General features: G+C 35.6%; 1 protein-coding gene across 1 annotated transcript in view; it reads right to left on the bottom strand.

Annotated features, from left to right (window-relative positions):
* The window catches only part of dnajc17 (DnaJ (Hsp40) homolog, subfamily C, member 17), a 60,852-nt gene that overhangs the window by 25,015 nt on the left and 13,744 nt on the right, over positions 1-22,093 (bottom strand). The window contains exons 3-10 of the mRNA XM_084393614.1: positions 19,644-19,702; positions 18,415-18,502; positions 18,237-18,313; positions 16,601-16,694; positions 14,619-14,668; positions 10,984-11,061; positions 7,443-7,523; positions 5,256-5,378 (exon numbers count right to left, since the gene is read on the bottom strand). Of these exons, the coding sequence (XP_084249740.1) occupies positions 5,256-5,378; positions 7,443-7,523; positions 10,984-11,061; positions 14,619-14,668; positions 16,601-16,694; positions 18,237-18,313; positions 18,415-18,502; positions 19,644-19,702 (650 nt within the window). The remainder of the gene's footprint in view (positions 1-5,255; positions 5,379-7,442; positions 7,524-10,983; positions 11,062-14,618; positions 14,669-16,600; positions 16,695-18,236; positions 18,314-18,414; positions 18,503-19,643; positions 19,703-22,093) is intronic.

Here is a 22,093-nt window from a genome sequence, read left to right as displayed (position 1 = left end):
CCGATCTCAGTCCACCCAAGAGCAAAGACCAGCTGCAGAAAGTCCCTCATCACTAAAAGCAGAAGTGGCTGGTCTGAAGCAACGCTGGCTTCCCAGAATCCCCCACAGTTGAACACTCGGAGAGAGTGAGTGTATGTCTGCGCTCCTGCTCCTCCTCCACAATCACAGCTGCGTTTAGAGGAACTATGGGATGCTGAAGGGCTCGGCCAGAGGTGTGTTTCCCGAAAGCATCGTTAGCCAACTATGGTCACAAGTTCCGTCGTTATCAGCAGTTCAACGAGTCGGTGTTTCCCGAAAACATCGTCCTAACGAACATTCGCAGAGTTGTGTGAGTGTGTGAACGTCAGATCTCGACCTGTGGTTAGAAGAGGAGTTTCTAGTTTGCATGACATGTGGACTCAATAAAGCCTGATCTTGAGCAAAATAATCAAGCTGACATTCAGTGCAACCTGTGTCTTTTATTCAGAATACATAATGTCTTTTACATCTTTTAGTTTGTCAAGAGATTTAAAGCGCTGTTCTTGAAGAGTGCGCATGTGTGTACGTGTGTAACAACGAGCCTATGATTGAATCTGGAAATAAAGCAAAATAACTGAGAAAAATGAGAAATAGTCCTCAGATGTCATGTACGTAATTTAGCAAAAAGTCTCGAATCAATTCGATCTAAAATGATTCATTAAAATAAGTTATTACTCCACCACGTGTGTGACATCATTAACCAACGTGGTTGAACAACCCATTTGCAACAATATGCTTTCGTGACTAGAGAGTTGATCTCTTCAGCGATGATCGCCCTATAGTAGTGAAGCAGCGAGTCACGGCGCTGTGCGGGAAACACACCTCAGACCCCCAGTGACGCGACCTCCGACCTGCGGCCCGATGAAGCAATCGGCACTCAGTGTCCGTTGTCATAATAACATTCATACACATTATTCTGTTAAAACCCCAGAATGTGGACCATGATCCGCCCTAAACGAGGAACCTGGGGCATTAATGCAAGAGTTGAACAACAGCCAGACGGATTAACTATGGTGTGCTGAGAATCTCTAATGACGGCTCGCTACATCACACTTCATATGGCAAGAGATTTCCAGACCGCCTCGTTTAAAGTGTTTCATTTCAGGGCTGCTAATGGCTATATATATATATATAAAAGTACAAGTCACAAACTCAAACAACTAATGAGCGACACCAGTGTTCAAATGTCAAATAATACAGTAAAAACAGTGAAATACCATTACAATTTAAAATATGTGAATGTATTGTAAGATGTAATGTATTCCTGTGATCAAAGCTGAGTTTTCAGCATCATTACTCCAGTCTTCAGTGTCACATGATCCTCCAGAATCACTCTAATATGAGGATTTGATGCTCAAGAAACATTTATGATTATTATCAGTGTTTAAAACAGTTTATTTAAACAGATTATTTGATGAATAGAAAGTTCAAAAGAACAGCATTTGTTTAAAATAGATTTTTTTTTTTTTTGCAATATAAATGTCTTTAATGCAATCAAAAAAAGAAGATATCTCAATATTTTCTGGGATTTTATCGATAACAATATTTAGACGATATTTTGCTCAGTGGTTTATTGTGTCTGTACCTTGATAGCTGACTCCTAAAGTTTATGATATTCTTCATATTCTGTGCGGTTCAGTTCACAGCAGTGACAGAAATCATCTTTTCCAATTAGTTTAAATAGATTTGTACCTTTTATGGGCATTTTTACCTTTATAAAGCCATTTACTAACCCTAATTACATGTGTGCATCATATTTTGCGTAATATTCTTACATTTAATCAATAAATTAAATTATAATAATAAGACACAATTGGGCTGTTAAATGAAATCAGTAACTATATAATTCATCTAAAGATGAACCACAGAAGCTGCATCTGAAGTTTAGATGCTTTTACACAGACTGTTAAGTGAAGCTCAGAGAGACATGAAGGTGTTTAACCTGCCGTTACACATGCAGAAATAACGGTTTGACGTTTTAAACATAAAACATTGACTATAGATTTTTTATTTTAAAAAGTAAATGAAAAGATACTTTAAATGTGAAACTTAAAACCAGCAAGTCACTGTTAATGAGTGAGTCATTGAGATTCAACCGATTCATTCAAACGGCCGATTCTTAATGAGTGAGTCACTGAATCATTCATTCAAACGATTCGTTCATTCAGTAATGAAACACCGCCAGACGCAACAGTCCTGTGGTTTTGTTTGAAACTATTTTCATTGGCAAAATAGAACAAAAATAGGCAATTAAATATGAGTCACTTAATATGAACTTCTTGTTTTTTGAACTGTTGTATAAAATCAATATCACATTTGTAAGCATGCTGATATTTGGAGAAAAAACAGCACTATTCATGTGATATTGATTAACTATATTCAATTATATAATTATAAAGACATAGAGGTATTTTTGCCCCTTATCTTGAATACTGAGGCCATTATTAACACATTTTAATAGAGTAAATCACACACTAGTCTACTTTATGATGTAGTGTATGCCTGCGCTCTCTAGATGTGTGTTTTTGTAAAGTGAGGGATACACTCGATAATGTCAGATCACACATCGTTAAAACAACAATCCCGATATTATCATAGTCCATATATCACTTTTGATCCATTTAATTTGTCCTTGCTGAATAAAATGATTAATTTCTTTCAAAATACAAAATCTCACTGAGCTTAAACGCTTGAACAGTCGTGTTCTTGTAGTGAACATTAAACTGAGATGCAAGAAAATATACGAACATTTGCCTTTCACATCAGTCAAACTCTCCTCAAACCTGCATCCCACATCCAGGACACCGGACTCATTTTCCATTCGACTCCTTATCAGTGGCTTTCATCGCTACTCTACTCATGTAACTGGAGGCCTGGACCACATTTGTTGCTGGATTAGACTGGATTAGAGAGGTTTAAGACACTTTAAAAGACCTGTTTGAGAAAAGCCAGCAGGAAAAACACTAATTCACAAGGATAGGAATCCGATTCTTTAAGTGTTTTTAGATCCCATTCAAAATAAACTAGACTATATCAAGAACAATATGGTAATATAGGTTCAATATAGTATGGTAACACTATTGTTTTTAATTTATCAACACAATTTTACACAACCAGGGTTAGGGTAATAACACTGAAGTCTCACGATCCTACACAATATAAGAAACCACCTAGCAACCTGATTTTACCTTAGCAACCACCTAGCAACCCAAGATTACCTTAGCAACCACCTTACAACATGCTAAACTCACTCAGAACACCGTTGCAACTGAAAAGCGGCTATGTCTATATTGAGCAATTAAAAATGTTAAAGGTGACATATTATGCCCCTTTTCACAAGATGTAATATAAACCTATGGTGTCCCCAGAATGTGTCTGTGAAGTTTCAGCTCAAAATACCCCCAGAGCATTTATTATAGCTTGTCAAATTTGCTCCTTTTTGGGTGTGAGCAAAAACGCACCATTTTTGTGTGTGTCCCTTTAAATGCAAATGAGCTGCTGCTCCTGAAATCTGATCGGCTTATTTTTTTAAATGCTTGCAGAGAAAGGCTTAAAGGGGTGATTGATTATGATTTGACTTTTCTAACTTTAGTTAGTGTGTAATGTTGCTGTTTGAGCATAAACAACATCTGCAAAGTTACAACGCTCAAAGTTCAGAGCAAAGGGATATATTTGCTTTTAAAGAAATCGCTTTTTAAGGACTACAACAAACGGCTGGTAGAGACTACACCACATTCCGCCCGGGTTAGTGACATCACAAACCCTAAAATTTACATAAACCCCGCGCCCCCAGGAACATGATTTATAGATTATCATGACAGAATATGCTAATCAATGAATAGAAGATAACTACACATGAGCTACATAAATGTTGTCTACATGTCACTTCTTCTTGAGTCTCTCCATCTTTGTCCGACTCCGGTTTGAACATAAAAGGCTTAAAGTTTTCAAAGTTTTCAGGATACAAGCTGTTGAAGCTCCGCCCCCTGTGCCGGGAGCAGCAGCTCATTTGCATTTAAAGGGACACACACAAAAACGGTGCGGTTTTTTTTCACCCTCAAAAAGTGACAACTTTAACATGCTGTATAAAAATATCTGTGGGGTATTTGGAGCTAAAACTACACACACACACTCTGGAGACATCAGAGACTTATTCTACATCTTGTGAAAAGGGCATTATACCACCCCTTTAAGGAAAAAGTCACCCCTTTAAATGTGCAGAAGAGGCTGGAAGAGAGGCTGTGCTCAGGAACCCTTGTTTTGGTGTGTTTGCGCAGGATCTCGTGCCAGACACACATTACACACGCCTCTGCGTCTGAGGGTCAGATCTTAATGAGTCTCGCGCTGGGGGTCCAGAGAGCGGCTCGCGTGCGTGTGCTCCAACTCAAACAAACCCACTGAGGGCATTATTCAGGAGCCTCACCAGCATGTGTTTGCACAGGCAAAACCTTCATGTTTACATACTTCCATCTGACGGATAGATGAAATATGTTATTTAGACTGAATGCCAAAGCCATAGGAATCATCTGGAACGCTGCGGTAACATTATAGTTTTGTTAAACTTTACACGAAGACAAACGCTCACGCACAGAAGCACAATGCCCACGTTTACACACTCGTAACTTTGCAATTAAAGTTAAGTTTGCGTGCGGGTTAAGATGCTGATGTTCATGCACACGTGAGAGTGGACAGTGACTTTGATTGCGTTGCTAACACTGTATGCATCATAAAACAACTGTAAATGAATCGTGATTTTAAAATTGGGTTCAAAATTATAATAATGTAAATTTCTTAGGGTGAAACTTATGTAATCAGTCAAGAATGTCCATGTCACATTTCAGCCCAAAATCAAAAGATAATGATCACATTTAGATGAGAATGTGATGAAAACCACCACTGAGAAAAATGAGACTAAAATGTAAAAGATCCAGGTATTGCAATAATAAGAATTTGGGGGAAATGTGTTCATTGGTTTACTTTAAGTAATGTAAAATTGCAACTAGACACTGGAGAGGTTTACTGTACACTGTAAAAAACAAAGTGAATCAATCAAAAACTAACTTTATCTGGACAATAACTTTATTCTAAAGCTGCTGTAAAGCCTAAACAATCTCCTTTAATCTCCTATTATCACTGTAAAGCTGCTTTGAAACACTCTATATTGTTAAAAGCGCAGTATAAATGAAGATGACTTGACTTGACTTACTGTTAAACTTGTGTCATTAGTAAGAGTGTACCTGTGCAGCGCTATAAACCCCGTCTGAGGAGTCGGTGTGTGTCGTCGGGGCAGATTGTCCCTCCAGCCATGTGATTTTCAGTGGGTTTCCCGTCAGGCCGATCTCGTTTTTAATCGCCAGGTCCTGATCGAGGGCACATAAAAGATGGACATGTCATTAAAAACAAAGATGCTGGAGAACATGTCAGCAATAAGGTACGAGAGGCTGTGCTGTGTGGTGAATAAGTCCCGGCTGAAGGGTGTTGTACTTACTCCCGATACAGCTCTAGCCTCGAGCACATTATTGCTTTAATGAAACGGTCACCACACAATACAAATATTAAAGCCGAAAAATATGTATCTGTGCAACTTTCATGAAGTAAAATCACTAAAAGCCTTCCTTCCGCTGGAGAAAATAGTCGTAAACAGCAACAGAAGTTACATACATTACTTCACCAGTAGATGGCGGCGAAGACGATTTTATGAGCGAGTCAGTCTGTAGAGAAGACTTTTACATTAAAGGACTAAACTTGTGATCATGGAGAAGGAAGACACAACTGACATATGACTATTTTCATATTATTGAATCATATTATTATGATTATTGGATTTTTTTTATAATGAATACAGGACTGACCTGAAGGAAAATGCTACATCTACTGTAAATGCAGGAACACTCGATCTCCCACAATACTCTACTATAGCTTCAATGAACAATATCCATGAGGTCAAACATGTGTTTACGTTGCTAAGAGTGGTTGCTAGGGGTGTTGTGTAGTGATACATAGAACCGTTGGGTGAAGCGGCCATAGCCGTGCGTTATCGTGAATAAAACACAGCTATTGAAATAACCGTTTTGTTATAGTACAAAACGCTGCATAATACACAGTTTTCTATAATAAATGACTGAATGTGTGTGTGCTGAACTCGAACAAGCCTCCAGGAGACACAAAGGCCGTGTTCTCCGAGCGGGAACCGGGAACCGCAGACCGGAAACAACAACAGGGTCGAATCTCAGAACAATAACAGGTTCTGCTTTATATTAAATATGGTTTCCTGTGCTCGAAAAGCATCAGACTGTCACGATATACTTGCAGAAACTCATTTAAGGCGAACTATATCATTCAGACTAAGTTTATAATAAATATATTTATAATTTAAACAAAATGAAAAAAAAAATATATATATATATATATATATATATATATATATATATATATATATATATATATATATATATAATTCATGTATTAATTGATTATTTATATTTTCTCTTTTTATTTTCATCATTAATAATAAATCATTAATTTCATCATTTATTTCATCTGTTTTGTGTTTTTATTTATGTATTTTGTTGTTGTTGTTTTCCACCCTGTATGTATCATAATAAATTGTAAATAAATCATGAATACTAAAAATGTTTAAAGAATTATAATATATACAAAATATACATTCAAAATATATAAAAATCTGCTTTATTTTCATGTACTAATTGATCATTTTTATTTACTATTTTTATTTTCATCATTACCTCTGTTTTGTCCTATTTTTTTATTCTATTTATTTATTTGGGTTTTTTTTCACCCTGTTTGTATCTTAATAAATGTAAATAAATCATGAATGTTTCTTTTTAATTTTTTAAAGAATGTTTTTAGAATTTTAATTCTAAAATTAGAAATGTAATTCTATTTATTTACTTATTTATTTATTTATTTATGATTTTGTCATGCATGTATGTTTAATAAAAAAAATAAAAAAATAAAAATATCATATATCAAACATATCAAATCAAATAAATCAACAAAATAAATAAATCATCAAAATAAATCTGAGGTTCAAAATTATTATACAAATGGGTTCAAAATTATAATAACATATATTTAATTAGATGAATCTTATGTAAACTGTCAAGAATGTCCAGGTCACATAGAAATTATATTTTGCATAAAGACAAAGAATGAAAATCAACATTGAGAAAAATTTGAGTAAAAAGTAAAAGGTTCAAAAAACTTTTGAAAATGTGTTTAATTGTCCAGAAATGCAAAATAATAATAATAATAATAATAATAATATGAAATGGATTATTTTCCTTTAATTTTGGGCTGTTTTAATAAATCCCTTTTTATTAATCCCCAATAAAAAAAGAAATACTGTTTTGTTTTCAAACTGTTGTGTATTTGGACATATTATACAGATGAAAAATACTCACAGCTGCTTTTACTGATGCAAACTCAACCACAGCACTGCCTTTCTTCTTACTGGATATCAAAATGTTCAAGACGTCTCCATACTGCAATGCAAATATCATTAGAACACAATAATAACCACTGAAAATGGGTAAAAACTCTGTTTTAGATTTGGCCAGAAAGGAGGGGAGAAGAAACTAAAAACCATGAGAAGGATTTGACTATTTTTAGTGCAAACAATTTCTCCCCGAGTCTTCTATCCTTATACACGTCTGTCATAAATCACCAGGGCGCTCTCTATTTCTGTTCAGAGCATGAGAAACGTTCCCGATATTAAATCAGGAATTCTGGGAGTGAATTTTGAGCATGAGCCAATATTTGACCTTTGACCCTCGGAAGGACTAAATTGATTCAACTGCTTGATTCCTCTAAAACATGACACTTTCTGGAGCGAATCCCATGAAAACATGCCAATTTCACCTCAAAATCAAAAGAAAACAGCGCAGAATTTATTATGACAAATTAAATTGAAGCCTATTTTGGTATCATTAAGATATTTGGGTATTTTTAGGATTACATTGTCAGATTTTCATGACAGTTTAAGGTCTATTCAGTTCCTAAATAAATGTTATTTTAGATAAAACATCCTTTTTCACTTCTTTCTTTGGATTTTGTTGTTAAATATGATCACAAAATTTAACCACAAAATAAATTAAGTTTTATGTAAAGCCTATTTTAGGATCTTTTTTTAAAGAATTTATGTCATATTTTAATTTTTTTAAACATCATCATTTCTTATTTCTTTATTTTGATTTTGTGTTTAAATATGATCACAAAATATATAACCATAATTTAACTACAAATATAAAAAAAAAGAAATAAGAAACAATGATTTATTTTGTAAAATAAAGTCTATTTTTAGGATTTATTACATTGTCATATAATTTCATGACAGTTTACCTTAATTTACGTCCTAAATAGATGTTATTTTTATATAAACTTTTTTTTTTACTTCTTTCTTTTGATGTTGTAGTTAAATATGATCACAAAATTTAACTGCAAATATTTAACCAGAAAATAATCAAAAGTAAGAAGAAGAAATTAAGGTTTAAGTAAAATAAAGCTTATTTTAGGAGCTTTTTTCATTCAATTATGATCACAAAATCTTTAACCACAATTTAACTACAAAATCAAAATAAGAAATTATGATTTATTTAGAAAAAATAAAGTCTATTTTTAGGATTTATTGTATTGTCTGATTTTCACGACATTAAAGCTCATGTAATAAATGTAAAAAAAAGGGCTTAAATAGACATTATTTTACATTAAAGATCTTTCTTTCTTTCAATTTTGTTGTTAAATATGAACACAAAATGTTAACAAAAATATTTAACCACAAAATAATTACAAATAATTTAAAAAACGTATAAATAAATTAAATCTATTTTAGGACCTTTTGAAAGGATTTATTGCATTGTCACATTCATGACAGTTAAACTCATGCAAAAAACCCTAAAAACGTCCCAGATGTTACTTTACATAAAACAATTTCTTATTTCTTTCTTCTGATTGGACATATTGACAGGTTTCATGAGTTTCACCCTCTCATAAAGACATCAGTACGGGAAGATGTTTCTGAGACTCTGGCGTCCCTGAAAAGCCTGGGAAAAGAATGTATTTGACATTCAGAACCGGGAAATCTCGCCAACAGTGACAAAGCAGAGCGTCCCAATGGAAGGCCAATTCATATACGTTTCCAAAGAGGGCCCGACCCGTTCGCAGAGTCCAAAACACACATCGATCTCTCTCGCTGGGGTCGTTTCGTAACCTTCACCTTCACTCTTTCACGAGCGGTTTATGCTGATGCCCGACCCATGAAGAGGTGCGTGTAGAGGGACAATTGAATCAAACACGAAGCCTGACGTCATGAACACACACACACACACACACACACACACACACACACACACGGGAGTGGCAGTGTTTTCGTGGTGTTGTTGCATGTGAAGAGCACATTTCCTCGAGTCCCCTGACGGCACTAAACGTGTCCGTGAAGCCGGGTCGTAACGGTGGCATGTGAACTGCATTGCCTTCGGCGTTTCGCGCAGCTATAAAACTTAATATTGCTCACACACGGGGGGAAATAAAAGCTTTTTAATGGCTGATGTCATGCAGACCTGAAACCTGCGGCGCTGGACAGCAGACCTGCTCATTACCAGCAGAAAACTGCTCATTCACACACACAAGCTCACTTTCTCACACACCTTCAAAACGACTGATTCTGAGAATCCGATTAAAACTGACCAACAGCAAACTACACACTCTAAAAAATCTTGGCTTATTTTTTCAACCCAAATCCTGGGTTGAGCCTTTTGGGTCATTTTTTTTGCATTTGGGTAGTTTTTGTGTTACCCAGATCTTGGGTCAGACGTAACAACCCAGTGTTTGGGTAGTTTTCTAGTGTAACCCAGATCTTGGGACAGACGTAACAACCCAGTGTTTGGGTGGTTTTCTAGTGTAACTCAGATCTTGGGTCAGACGTAACAACCCAGTGTTTGGGTGGTTTTCTAGTGTAACCCAGATCTTGGGTCAGACGTAACAACCCAGCGTTTGGGTGGTTTTCTAGTGTAACTCAGATCTTGGGTCAGACGTAACAACCCAGTGTTTGGGTGGTTTTCTAGTGTAACCCAGATCTTGGGTCAGACGTAACAACCCAGCGTTTGGGTGGTTTTCTAGTGTAACTCAGATCTTGGGTCAGACGTAACAACCCAGCGTTTGGGTAGTTTTCTAGTGTAACCCAGATCTTGGGTCAGACATAACAACCCAGTGTTTGGGTAGTTTTCTAGTGTAACCCAGATCTTGGGACAGACGTAACAACCCAGCGTTTGGGTGGTTTTCTAGTGTAACTCAGATCTTGGGTCAGAAGTAATAACCCAGCGTTTGGGTGGTTTTCTAGTGTAACCCAGATCTTGGGACAGACGTAACAACCCAGCGTTTGGGTAGTTTCCTAGTGTAACCCAGATCTTGGGTCAGAAGTAATAACCCAGCGTTTGGGTGGTTTTCTAGTGTAACCCAGATCTTGGGACAGACGTAACAACCCAGCGTTTCGGTAGTTTTCTAGTGTAACCCAGATCTTGGGTCAGAAGTAATAACCCAGCGTTTGGGTGGTTTTCTAGTGTAACCCAGATCTTGGGACAGACGTAACAACCCAGTGTTTGGGTAGTTTTCTAGTGTAACCCAGATCCTGTGTCAGACGTAACAACCCAGTGTTTGGGTAGTTTTCTTGTGTAACCCAAATCTTGGGAGAGGACGTAACAACCCAGGGGTTGAGTTATTTATCGCGGGCTTTTTGTGACCTCTTCAGGAGACAGCAGTGCAGCCCCGTCAAAATGGTGCATGTCTTCTTATGGACAGGTTATGGAGCCTGTCGGCGCATCTTTCAGCTACGAGTGAGACGCAGGATATCTATCCTATATTTACCCAGCCCTTGGGTTGTTTTTCACCCCTCGCCGTTCAAAAACAATTAAACAATTCTCCTAAACACCAGTTAAACAGACTCCTCACCTTCTGAAAGAGGTTTTGAAGACATTCGTGAGAATAGCCGGCGTTACTGGCATCGTCTTTTTTACACTTCCACTTCAACTGAGGACAGGAGAAAAAAACATTGAAAATTAGCATCAAAGCAACACTTTCTTTAAAAACGACATAGAAGTAACATTCTCTAGTCAATTGTGATGTTATTTGCAATTAAACACATTTCATCCCTTCAATTCTCATTACTGTAACATGAAAAAAAACTTGCATAATGTAGCAAATAAATAATGATACATTATTTAACATTTACAATTTCATTTTATGCTGATTGTAAAATGCCCAGAAACATGAGCATAACTGTCATTAAAAATAATGTGACACTGAAAATGCTTCATTTACTATATGAAAAAATACATTAAATAATTATAACTATGTAAATATTACCATTTAAAAGTCTTTTCCGCTCACCAAAGCTGCATTTATTTGATCAAAAATACAGTAATATTGTGAAATATTATTCCAATGTAAATCATCTGTTTTCTATGTGAATATACAGTAAAGTGTAATTTATTCCTGTGATCAAAGCTGAATGTTCAGCATCATTACTCCAGTCTTCAGTGTCACATGATCCTTCACAAATCACTCTATTATGATGATTTGATTCTCATTATTATAAATGTTCATATTTTTGTAGAAACCATTATAAATGTTATTTTTCAGGATTCTTTGATGAATAGAAAGTTCTAAAAGTTGTAAATAAATGTCTTAACTGTCACTTTTGATCAATTATTATGATTATTATCAGTGTTTAAAACAGTTGTGCTGCTTCATGTGGAATATATGATGCAGTTTTTCCAGGATTTACAATCTTTGATCACAAGAATAAACTACACTAAAATATATTCACATAGAAAGCAGCCATTTTAAATTATAATAATATTTCACTGAATTTTACAATAAATCAAGCCTCGGTGACCAGAAGAGATTCCTTTAAAAAAAAAATTTTTTTTATAAATAAGATAAAAAAATATATATATATATTTTGGGTAAGATTCACCCCCCCCCCAAAAAATAAGTCTCTCTTTACGCCTCATATTCAGTACAGATTTTATTTTTCAGATGCTGCACTAAAACCATGTGCTCACAATGTTCCAATCACATCAGAACTGTAACACAATATCAATCATCTGTCTAACAGAGGAACCGAACGCGAGCACCGGTGGAGGAATCTGCTTTAATTAATGGAGCGCTCCATTGAAAGAGCAAGACTAATTTGTTTTAAAGGGCCTGAACTCGTTTAATCAGACGGCTCCTCTCAGGAAGTCAAACCGAATCAGTTCGAAAGAAAAATATACGTGCAGGAATATGTCTGAAACGCAGCGGGACTATCAGACACTGCTGGGAAAACTATTTAGAAACCGGGTTCATGCCAAATCTCACGTAACGCAACCGTACATCAGCCAGAGTTTCTTCTAATTCAACTCCAGTGTTTATTTTTCCTGATAGAGCACACAAACACAAAGGTAATTCACCGGAGGATGGGATGTTTGGATCAGGGCCGGACACAATAATGAGATTAAATACATAAACACATTAGCTAATGTTAGCTTCGTCCTTTAATATAGAAAACTGAACGCTTTCCAAAGGAAATACAGTCCTGTTTGTTTTACAAAGTTAGATATTCTCCAGATGATACGACGACACTGGAGGACAGGAACAGACATGATGGCAGGGTGAACGAGCATTAATGAGAATTATGGGTCATCGAGTTCGAGTGATGTCCATTAGAAAGCTGGAGAACGTTTAAATCATCTCATCTGTATCCTAAAGTTCATCAAGTCACTGATTTACGAGCGCGCACACATGATGTACGAGCACTGGGTTTCTCAAAAAGGGTTCGCAAACCCCAGTGAACTGGTCGCGAACAATTAATTAAATCATAAAAATGTAAATAAATTTAAAAACAATAAAATAAAACAACATTTTTAAAATAAAAATAAATAAATGTAATATACAAAATAAATAAAAAAGTTCAAATAAAACACTTGATACTCATTAAAAAAATTATAATATAAATAAAAATTTATAATAAAACAAAACGTACCAGCGTAATAACAAACAATATTAATACTAAAATATTAACTTAAAATTTCAGGAGGGACTATATGCAAATATTTTACATCCAAAGGGTTGGACTGATTATTGCATGAAACATTGTGAGCAGGGCTGTCGATTTAACGCGTTAATTTAATTAATTAGCTATGCGTTAAAATGATTTTAACCTAGACCTGTAGTTCATCTTACATTTCATATAGTTGATCGTTGATGAACATGAAGCAGGACTGCGTGATGAAGCCTGTAGAATCCAGTTATAAAGGCACTAAACTTCAAGATATCAGGGATAAAAATGATAAAGAGTTTTTGTTTCATATTTATATCATAGGATATAGTTACGCAATATCACACGAGTGCTGTTTTTGTCCTGAATCGCACGAGTGCAAATGTGATATTGATTTTATACACCAGTTCAATAAATAAGAAGTTAATATTCAGTTATATTTTAGACACAAAATATTTTAGTCTGTTTTTGCTCAATTTTTCCAAAGAAAATATTTCCTATAAAGCCTGAGCAGAACTGTTGTGCGTCTCTGAGCAACACACAGCGGTGGTTCGTCTCTGAATGAAGCCTCGTTTTAAGTGAATCAATCAGGTGAACCAATGATTCAATGACTCGTTCATAAAGAGTCATTTACTTCATTCCTGAATGCGTCAGCCGTTTCAACAAATCGAATGAACGAATGATTCAATGACTCGTTCATAAAGAGTCATTCACTTCATTCCTGAATGATTCAGCCGTTTGAACAAATCGAATGAACGAATGATTCAATGACTCGTTCATAAAGAGTCATTTACTTCATTCCTGAATGATTCAGCCGTTTGAACAAATCGAATGAACGAATGATTCAATGACTCGTTCATAAAGAGTCATTTACTTCATTCCTGAATGATTCAGCCGTTTGAACAAATCGAATGAACGAATGATTCAATGACTCGTTCATAAAGAGTCATTTACTTCATTCCTGAATGATTCAGCCGTTTGAACAAATCGAATGAACGAATGATTCAATGACTTATTTATTTACGCCACCTACTGGCAGTTTTAGTTTCAGACTTTCTTTCTTTTGCGGAACATAAAACAAGATATTTTGAAGAATGTCGGTAACTAACCTGTTTTGATTTGTAAATATATCTAAATATCAAGTCAGATGCAGCTTCTGAAAAAAATTATCATGGCTGTTGTAGCCTAAAAGTTTATGTGTAATAAATGCTATGTTGAATCAAATAAAATCTTTCTTGTAATGTCTATTTGATGCTTTTCTCATTTAACTTTAAATGATCTTTTGCGGGGAATTTCTTTATTTTTTTGCCAAAATTGATATGCGATTAATTAATCGGCATGTAATTAATTAGATTAAAAATTGTAATTGCGTGACAGCCCTAACTGTGACCAAGTGTTTTTACTGCATTGCTACACAGTTGCTCTAGTGTTAATCGTAAAGCACAAAAGCAGAACTATCAAATTCTGCTCTATGTTTAATTTATTCATTCGTTTATTTTTCTATGTGGAAATTTTTTTCTATCTCACTTCAATGCACGAACAGTACCTTCAGTTTAGGAGTCACATGTTTGCTGCCCTGGTGTCCTGTAGAAGAGTCTGTGAAGAACAAAAGCAGAAATCAATACGAGTTAGATTCTCATGCTCTCATTCAATCATCTATCATACAGACACACATTCACAGGCTCCTGTCCCGCTTTAAAGCACGTCTCCTTCCCTCCGAGAGCCTCACTAGCGTGCAAACGCTGTGCTGACATCACTCACACACAACCATTGCTTCCAGTGCTCTCTATCCTGCGTTTCATCAACACTTTCATTGACCCTCAGCGATGGACGGTGTCTTTTCTATCCACGGTGATTTACCCATCAGCACTTATTTACGTGAGATGTTCAGGTGCCGAACAGATGCATTCATCTCCATGTCCTAATATTATGGAGATTTTAAGTCCCCCTGTGGTGAAAATCATGCTTTTAATGTTGTTTATATGTCTATGTGGTGTTTTTAATATGCTTTAAGGCAGTGGTTCTCAATTCCAGTCCTCGTGACCCACTGCTCTGCACATTTTGTATGTCTCTCTTATCTGACACACTCAGTTCAGTTCATGGAGTCTCTCTTAATGAGCTGATGATCTGGTTCAGGTGTGTTAAATAAGGGAGACATACAAAATGTGCAGAGCAGTGGGTCACGAGGACTGGAACTGAGAACCACTGCTTTAAGACAAAGCATGTGTAAGTTCATAAGTCGACAGCATTGCTGAGTATTTCCTCCTTAAAACTGCAGTGAACCAAAGACAGTCTCAAACACACGCTTTGAAATCGCTGGTGTTTCTGACGTCACAAACTACCTTGTAACCAATCAGATCAACGTGTGATCGTCAACCAGTGGATCTCTGAGCTGAGTGAGTGAGTGGAGGCGGGGCTCATTTGCATATTCATAGAACCGCGCATACTAAATGAGGCACGAGTTACATTCAAGATATTTTAAGGCATGAAGCATTTTTTTCCAAGGAAAAAACATTTAAATATGTCATTTTGATGATCAAAGATGAGGTTTAAGGGATAAAATGATTGACCACAGAGAGACTTCTCAGTATAAACCTGTTGTAGTAACAACTGTTGTGGATTAATATTTGCTGCTAGGAATTCATTTGTATTTTCTCAATATTCTAGCTCGTATTATTCTGAATGATATTTGAATGTAAACCATTATTCTGTTTTATTATATCACATATAGAGATCGACCGATAATCGGGTTAGCCGATATTTTCCCCCGATATTTAAGCATTTTCCCATAATCGTGTATCGGTTTCATTATATCGGAATCATCTTGAGAATGCTTTTGGTTTATGCTTTTTTTTCATTTATTAGAATGATTTTTACATCCTATATTCATTACCTGTTTGTTTACCTGATCAAAGATTCAGTGACAGTGCACTATATATTTTATTTTTGCCCTCTTTTTCAGACTCAATTTATTGATTTTAAAGTGTGTGTTTTTTTTGTATGCAATGAATAAGTGAAATTGACGGCATTACAGTTCTTAAAAAGTGTTCATGAACAAATTTGTTCAGTTCAGTACTGTTGTTATTATTGTCAAAAACAGAAATGAAACAATAAATAAATATCGGTTCCATATACCGGGCACATAAACATGCAAATAATTGGTATCGGTAATAAAAAAAATCAATCTCGGTCGACCTCATTATCTTCCTTGCTCTCCGATGCACACATGAAGTGCTCAAACTCTTCAGATCAGACTGAAACGGTTTACTAGAGGTTTAAAACCTTTAAATGCAAAGGTTTAAATGCACATAAACACGATTCTTGGAGTATTGAGGAAATAATAAATGAAAATGAGTTTGTAAATTTGCAATTTAGTTCACCCAAAAATGATCATTCTGTCATCATTTACTATCTATCATTCAATTGGAATTGAATAACTTAACTTGATATTTGATATGCTTTCAGTGCAATGTAAGTCTCTTAGGATAGAAGCATCTGCCCAATGCATTAATGTGTGTGTTTAAGCACCTGTGTGTGTGTTTGCCTCTTTCTGGATCTGCTCTCGTATGAGTCTCTGCTGCTCCTGTAGTTCCCGTGAACCCTCCTCCCTCAGACGGGCGATCTACAACAGACGAACACGCAACCACACACACACATTCCTAGATTAACAAAACAATACTCCTGGAGCGATTCATACACACTGACCTACAGTAACCCGTCACTCAGACTCCACGTGTCAAACACTGACACCTACTGGCTGTTCACTAATAAAACCAATCAAACCACTGGTGTCTGTTTGCAGTTTCAGGACGGAAAGGCATGGAAGCTTAGTTCTGCCATGGAAAAAAAAAAAGAGATATAAACTCAAAATTGAAAGAAAGAAAATCTAAATTGTGAGAAATAAAGTCAGAATTCTAAGTTAAAAGTCATAATTGTGAGATTTAAACTCAGAATTGCAAGGAAAAAAGTCTGAATTGCGAGATTTTAACAGAATTGAGAGAGAAAAGTCAGAATTGCGGGGGAAAAGTCAGAAATTGTGAGAAAAAAGTTAGAATTCTGAGGGAAAAGTCAGAATTGGGTTATTTAAACTTGCTAGATTTAAACTCAGAATTGTAAGGAAAAAGTCTGAATTGTGGGAAAAAACTCAGAATTGCGAGATTTAAACTCAGAATTGTGATAAAGTCAGAATTGACCATTCGCAAAGCCCCGCCCCCTTTAGTTACTGTTGCTATGTCCGACAAGCCACGCCTCTCTCACACACACCATGTTCTCACGCAGTGAAACACACATCGCGGAGCAGAGAGGACACTGACAACACACTGAGACAGGACAGACCAGGGTACTTTTGATATGAAAAAGTCTCAACTTTCAAATTTGGTAATTTTTTAAAGAAATGTAAACAATAAATAGTTTTGTGTCTCTTTAATGAGTCTGACAGATCGCTCAGTTAAAGCCGCTCGTGAACCGATCATCTCTTCCTTCTAGTTCATTTATACAGCATCAAATAAACATGAATGAACATCAGAAGGAATGTTGTTTTAACCGCGGAAAGACGTCAGTACTCTCCGTTTCTCAAGTTCAAATCCTCCATCGTTAATCTACTAACTCTCCTGACTGCTTTGGCGGACAAAAATGGCGGATTCGGCGGATGGCGGATTATGATTGGTCAGATCGCCTGTCAATCAAACTCCCTTTGAAGGGTCAATTGCGAGAAAAATCTCAGAATTGCAAGAAAAATCTCAGATTTGCAAGAAAAATCTCAAAATTGCGAGAAAAATCTCAGAATTTCTATTAAAAAGTCAGAATTGTGGGAAAAAAAAGTCAGAATTGAGAGAAGAAAGTTGCAATTACATGGTGGCGGAAACAAGCTCCCATAGAAAGGTGAGGCGTTATCGTTTGAACGTGGTTTCAGATATTAAGACAGATATTAGATAGAAATCTATAAACCCTAAATGCAATAGAAGTCGTTCTGGATAAAAGCGTCTGGATAAAATGCATGAATGTAGATATTAGTGTTTCCTTGGTTACTGGTCATCTAGCAAGGGACTTCCAAGCACACAGCCACTAATCTAGGAGTCTTACTGCTAAAAAAGTCATTTGTTGAGTTGACACACACACACACACACACACACACACACATCCAGTCATCAAAGCAAGCTCTCACCTCCTCTTCTAATGTGCGGGTGATTTTAACCTCTTCTGTTTTCACAGTGTCTGCCTGCCGTTCACGAGCCTCCAAATCTACAAAACACAAGCAAATGTCCTTCAGCATGTATTACGCTGACAATCTGCTGAAAGCCAGAATAGCAGAGGAGCAGAAGAAGTGAGGAGGAGCAGCTGACCGAGTTTAATCTTCTTCCTCTTGTCATCCAGCTTTCGGTTCCTCTCCTCGGCTTGTTTCTTAGCAGTGCGGATCTTGTCGTAAGCAGCCTGAAGGAGAGACAAACAAATGAATGATCAGATGAACGTAATAAATGTTGAAATAGATGAAATAAGCTGAAAATCAAGATGTTTCTTATCAAAATTAAAAAATGATTTGTGGGATTCCTCAGGACATTATAAAAGTGCGACTTCTAGACGTTAGACCTGGAAAAGTCATGGAAATCAATCAAATCTTAAAATGCCATGAGCGTTTTTATACTGTAATTTTCCAAAGCCTAAAAAAAATAAATATATAATTGCAAAATTGTACATTTTTACATCCTTATAGAAATAAATGTACATATAAAAAAAATATATTAACACGCATTTTTCTAGTTATGCCGGTCTCTAAAATATTTTATCAGGTAGAAATTGTGAGTAAAAAATATTTTTAAAAATCCTTATCCAGTAAATCATGAAATACTGAAAGAGTCGTAAATTCATTGGTTAAAAAGAAAGGAAACCATGAGGAACATTAAGCTCTTAAAGTCTCCCTGTGGTGAAAAATCACACTTTTAATGTTGTTTATGTGTCTATGTGGTGTTTTTAATCTGCTTTAAGACAAAGCATGTGTAAGTTCATAAGTCGACACCATTGCTGAGTATTTCCTCCTTAAAACTGCAGTGAACCAAAGACAGTCTCAAAAACACGCTTTGAAATCGCTGGTGTTTCTGACGTCACAAACTACCTTGTAACCAATCAGATCAACGTGTGATCGTCAACCAGTGGATCTCTGAGCTGAGTGAGTGAGTGGAGGCGGGGCTCATTTGCATATTCATAGAATTGCACATACTAAATGAGGCAAGAGTGTCGAGTAACATTCACGATATTTTAAGGCATGAAGACATTTTTTTTCAAGGAAAAACGCTTAAAAAAAAAAAGGGTCATTTTGGTGACCAAAGATGAGTTTTTAAGGGTTAGCCTACAGTTATTGATCACAGGGGGAATTTAAAACTTCTGAAATTCTAAAACTTATTTCAATTTTAATTATTTTAGTTTCATGCAGTTGTGATGACAGCAGAGGAGATCTCTTGGCCTACATGAACCCCACCGTGGGCAGAGGACTCAAGAATACACTGATCTAATGTGACACAGTTGTGTTTTTGGACACATATAGAGAGATTTGGTAGCGAATGGAGGTGAATCTCACCTTGGCGGCGGCGTCTGTCAACACTTCCAGAGCCTGAGACAACTGGTGGAAGAGCTCCGCTGCACAAGAAGAAGAAAACACAATCATTCAGAGTCAAAGCTCTCACATCTATTCAAACACACCACTAAACATCCTTGAAGAACCTATAAAAGACCTATAAAAGACCACTTTGAAGAGGTTGATGCTTTCACACAACGCACTTCCCTGTCCAGGACATTTACTGAAACTCAACAGCAAACATTTACTATCATCAACACCTACTTCATCAGTATATTCAAGAGTTCATTTAAAACATGTCAATGGTTACAAAGAAAAAGAAAAGGAGTTGTTCTTGGTATCATCGGCATCTTCTGATCGTCTGCTTGTCTGGTTAACAGAAGTGTTGTTTTCAAATTAGTTGTGAACAATAGGGTCATGGTGAACTGGGGTAAATATTGTGCAAAGTACACGTTCGTTTCATTGCAGCAGCTGTTTCTTTGATTACTGATATAAAGCATCAACCTTGAGTTTCTTGCACCAAAAACGGATCATTTAGTTTCATTTTCGCTCTTTTTTTGCTAAGATTTCTCTATAACTGGACTCTGTTACGGGTGATTAACTTCTACACACAGGCACAGTTCACCTCAAGCTGCTTAATACTGAATAAGTAAAGACATGTAAATGAGGGTGGTCATATGTTAATGAGGCTGTTCAATGCTCATGATTTCTGAACGAGACGTTTAGCTTCATGTTAGCGAGTGCCTACACAATGCATAAAAAGTATTTATTTATTGTATTAATATTTGCCAAAGCATTAGCCTAATGCAATTGGAAACACATTACATTTTCACGTTCCCCCTTTCCGCCAAAATAAATAATTAAAATAGCCATACAAAATATGAATAATAAATTAACATATACGTACTATTTATTTATTCTTTTATTCTTTTACAAAACATTAAAAATATTATATAATAGGGGAAAAAAATTTAGCCCACATTATCCTTTTCCACCAAAATAAGGCATTAAAATATTGCAATTATTAATAATAAATTAATATACACAGACAATAAAACATTTTTTTTCAACATACATGGATAATAAAAAAAAAAACAGTTTGATGTACTATTTATTTATTGTTTTATTATTTTACAAAAAAAAGTAATTTTACCCCACATTATCCCTTTCCACCAAAATAAATAATTAAAATATACATAAAAAAAAAAAATTAAGAATTAAAAAATAAATTAATAAAAATTATACAAATATTAAAAATTAATAACAAATTATATATATATATATATATATATATATATATATATATATATATATATACACACACACGCTGTGGAAATAATAAAATGTTTATAAAATATAAAAAATGTTTTACCTATAATCCCTTTCAACCATAAATAAATAATTAAAATATACATTAAAAAAAACAATTAAGAATTAAAAAATAAATTAATAAAAATTGTACAAATATTAAAAATTAATAACAAATTATATATATATATATATATATATATATATATATATATATATATATACACACACACACGCTGTGGAAATAATAAAATGTTTATAAAATATAAAAAATGTTTTACCTATAATCCCTTTCAACCAAAATAATTAAAATATACATAAAAATTCCTAATAATAATTACAATCAATTAACATATACCTAGACAATAAAAAAAATCATTATTTATTTATTGTTTTAGTGTTTTCCATAAAATTAAAAATATCAAAGAAAACTGTACATCTTCACTCCATATCCTCCTTTCCACCAAAATATTTAAAATAAACATAAAAATGATTAATAATATGAATGTACACACACACACACATCATGCCCGTTAAGCAGGTTTCTAGCTAAAGCACGCCTCTATATCCTGCTAACGAACACGTTTCCTGCATTAGCTCTCACGAAAAGCTGTTCCCGCTAACGACCCCCTCCTGCGCTCCTGCATGTAATCGTGGGGGTCCTGTTATCCCACACTCGGGGCCTCCAGAGCAATCAGGGGCCCTTCAGTCCTGCACGCCCCTAATGACCCGCTGACGGCACAACTGGCTCTGCTCTGCACTAACAAGCGTCTGCGGCTCAAGTTACCCCGATACCTGCGTGATTACCGTCGCACGCAAGCGGGTTCGAATGCGCCGTGACCTCTGCTTCACCCCCTCTCGTGTGAGCGGCCACATGGAAAGCAAACCTCGACCCGTTATGCTTTAGTCTCGATCAGGAATTGTTGAGACCGCAAAGAAAGAAAGAAAAGGCCCCTTTAAACACGCCATCCTCTTCTTCCAAGGTGCTCGTTCTGGGTTTTCTTTCGCCTGACACTGAATGATTTTCCCAGCATTGATTATGCACATGTTCTGAGTCACGGGGGGCATAAGAGAATCCACATGCTCTCTCTCAGTTATGAGTCTATGCTTGTCTTGGCATGCTTATTTAAAAAAAAAAATCTGGT

This window comes from Rutilus rutilus, assembly GCF_951802725.1.
Source record: "Rutilus rutilus genome assembly, chromosome: 21".
Taxonomy (NCBI): domain Eukaryota; kingdom Metazoa; phylum Chordata; class Actinopteri; order Cypriniformes; family Leuciscidae; genus Rutilus; species Rutilus rutilus.
The sequence above is the reverse complement of the archived record's forward strand: the minus strand, read 5'-3'. Positions and strand labels throughout refer to the sequence as shown.